The following is a 3,290-nucleotide window of genomic DNA, read 5'->3' on the forward strand; positions in this document are numbered from 1 at the left end:
GCGCTCGGGCTCCTCCTCGCCGTTGGACTCGGTCTGCATGGGCTCCCCGTCGAAGTTGACCCCCCTGCGGCCGCCGCCGGCCGCGGCCTCCTGGTCGCGGGCATCGCGCAGGCGGGCGAAGTAGTCGGCGGCGAAGCCGAGGAGGTCGGAGGGCCGGTGCCGCAGCACCTCCACCGTGTAGCCCTGCAGCAGCTCCGTGAGGCCCGGCGGGATCTCGATGCTCATGGCGCCGGGGCTCCCGCCGCGGCCGCGCTGCGGGCTCGGGGCCTCCCTGGCGGCCGCTCGCGCTGCTCCTCTCGCTCCCGCCGCTCCGGTCGCGCCGGCCGCGCCGAGGGGAGCGGGGAGGAGGGCACGCCGCGGACGGGAGGGGAGGGCAGCGCCGCGGCAGCCGCGCTGCGCACGCGCGGCCGCGAGCGCGGGGCCGGCCACTGCGCAGGCGCCGCGGAGCGCGTGCGTCACACTGAGGCGGGGCGCCGGGCGCGAGGGCGGGGTGTGGCGTGTTGCGCAGGCGCGGGCGCCGCTGTGGCGGGAAGCGTGAGGCGATGGCGGGGGGGGGCGGCGGCGCGGCCTCGTGCTGGCGCTTCGAGGTCGCCGCCGTGATTAACGGCCCCGCCAACGTGCAGCTAGTCAGAGGGGTTTTGCACGCTGTCGGCAAATCTGACCTTTAAATCCATGTTTTAAACTATTCCCCAATGAAGCTGGCTGCTATGTGTAGTAACAAGAAAATGCGGGCTGTGGAGGCTGATGGAAATCCTTCTCACTGATCTTCAAAATTTACATGTATTTATAACACGTGGAAGCTTTTTTTACAGCTTTCTTAAGCTTAGTCACTGCATATGTTAACTCCTCACCACTGCCTTCCCCCCGCTTTCCACTAAACCATGGTATTAGTATTACTGTATATTTTCCCAAAGATACAGCAGGAATGGAAGAAGGATATATTCTTTGGTTTTGATTTTGGCCCTCTTCGAACCATCTGACTGCTTGTCAGAATAACTTGGTTAATAAAGACTCTTAAAAATAGCAAATGCCAGAGGGCTCAGTGTATTTGCACCTCACGGTACGACCCTTATAAAGCCCCAGCATCATCATGTGTGAAATGATGTTATTAGTATTGATTTGCTTAATACCGCACACGTGCGAGTGGTAACGTTTTCTGAAATGTGAAGCATTTCATTAATTGCTCGTACGCGAGCTTTGGAGATGTCTCTTCGTATATCAGCGAAAGAGCCTTGCTCAGATTTTTGCTTGCCGTCTTTGTCAAAACCATACACGCTGCACGCTGTTATCTGTTCATTATGTGCAGGGAGCGTTTGGCAGATGCCCAGTGGCAGAAAACTCACTGGATGGCATGGAGCCATCTGCCCTTAGGATTTGAAGTTGTCTTGGAAGAGAACAGGGCTGTGCAAACATGAGGGGAGGAGAGCGGGGATGTTGGCTTGGTAACACTGCTGCGTGTAGTCAGTACAAATATTTTTATTTAATTCTCCCTTTGTTTCAACAATAAAAGGGCAGAAATCGACATGTACTCAAAATACAGTTTTAATTTGCAAGCTCCAAATTGTCTCAGGTAATTTATTTCGTGTTTTGTTTTTGCTTGACCGAAAGGTCCCATCACATACCCAGATGATTCTTGGCAAACTCTGATAAAGAGATAGTCTATTCATCAGTATTGCATGAAGGGCACAACTGAGGATCCCAGAGTACCATATTCTGATTTTTTTTGACTATTTTCAGAGAGAGGGACCAACAGAAGATTCTGTGGCTCCTATTCCACATCCACTGACTCTGTTACAAGATGTTCTTTGTAATATAGCTCTCTTTTTTTAGGTAGGGCAAGATTACTTCTAGTATCCATACAAAATTAACAAATTTTAAAAAGTCACAGGAGGTATATTTGCTTCATCTCATCAATTCACCTGAATATTTATTCTGGAATTCTTTCTATTGTTTTTTACAGCAGACACCAAAACTGCTATATTCCTTATAATAATTAATAATTGTTACTTCTTTTTCATGTATCACCCCTATCTTACTATCTTTCTGATGGTCTCCGAGAATACTAGACAATGCACTGGCTTAATGTGCATGCTTTATCTGATACAAGGAAATGGATTAGATCAGTGAGAAAACCATATTTTGTTAGTTTCCACAAAAACATATTTTAGTTCTCTGATGAGATCTCCTTCCTCTTGCCAGCTGGGTGCCAAAGATGTTACTGGAGGCAAGGTGGGTAAAAATGAAATTTGAAAAATACTGTGAAAATGAAAAAGAGAAAATAGAGAGTTATAAATGTAAAGAGCCAAAAGCTTTGGCTGCTGGGGTTAGGGGCAGAAAGAAAAATGGCAATTCCAAGGAAATACAATTATTTTTTCTCTCCCAGTCTCCTGCATAACTGCCAGCCACCTGACAATTGCCTGCTCTTGGCATCGCTCAGCTCTTGTATCAGCTTTTAACGTTTGTTGATCATTTTCTCTCATTTGTGCCTGTGTATATAAATCTGGCTATTTATATGAAAAAAAAATGTGTTACCAGTAAATATTATTAAGTCTCTAAAGAGCTACATTGTGTTAGCCTGCTGATATTTGTATGTCCACATGTAACTAATCAGCTTCGCAAGAGCATAAACAGTGAAGGTCTGTTTAACTTCTCTGAAGGTCAGCGGACAAAATACAGAGAATCCAAGGTCACATAGAGCACGTTTCCAGGCTATTTTACACTACAGCTTATTGCAATTCTTTGCATGCTTTTTGTTTTGTAATGGTCAGAAGTGATGGCACCTTTATGCAAGAGACTTGTCTGTGATCAAGTTAATTGTAATAGTGCACGCCAGGAAAGTTTTTCCTTCTCCCTGGGTTTGCATTTGGTTTTTAATTGTTATTAAAATAAGCACCCACATTAAAAGAATGCTAGAAAAGAAATTAGGAAATGCACTTGCGGGCTTAATTTTTCCCCCTTTATAGTAATGTCTTTAATTTGCACAGCATGGCCCAACACTTTTTTCTTTTCCTTTTTTCCCTCCGCTGAGTTCGTGGCTTAATCAGCACACATTAGAGAGCACAGAATGTTGTAATTGATGAATCTAGCCTCCAAAATATTTTTTTAGCCTTGTATTTTTCTCTCTCTTTTTTAATAGTATCTGAGAACTATTCCTATATTTGTCTTGTACTCTTGCATTTATGCTCCCAAATACTGAGGCCTTTTCCCCTCGCTCTGCCTGTCCTACCCAGTCCTATGTGACTTTGGATTATAGTTGCTGAAACTATGATGAAGTTTCAGTGTTGCCCCTG

At 46.4% G+C, this 3,290-nt stretch overlaps 1 protein-coding gene across 1 annotated transcript in view; it reads right to left on the reverse strand.

The window, feature by feature from the left end:
* The window catches only part of PRKAR2A (protein kinase cAMP-dependent type II regulatory subunit alpha), a 52,094-nt gene extending 51,869 nt beyond the window's left edge, over positions 1-225 (reverse strand). Inside the window, exon 1 of the mRNA XM_026052498.1 lies at positions 3-225. Coding sequence (XP_025908283.1) covers positions 3-225 — 223 coding nt within the window. The remainder of the gene's footprint in view (positions 1-2) is intronic.
* Between the last annotated feature and the right edge of the window lie 3,065 nt (positions 226-3,290).

This window comes from Nothoprocta perdicaria, unplaced genomic scaffold (assembly GCF_003342845.1).
Source record: "Nothoprocta perdicaria isolate Ctin4 unplaced genomic scaffold, notPer1 scaffold_9, whole genome shotgun sequence".
Classification (NCBI taxonomy): domain Eukaryota; kingdom Metazoa; phylum Chordata; class Aves; order Tinamiformes; family Tinamidae; genus Nothoprocta; species Nothoprocta perdicaria.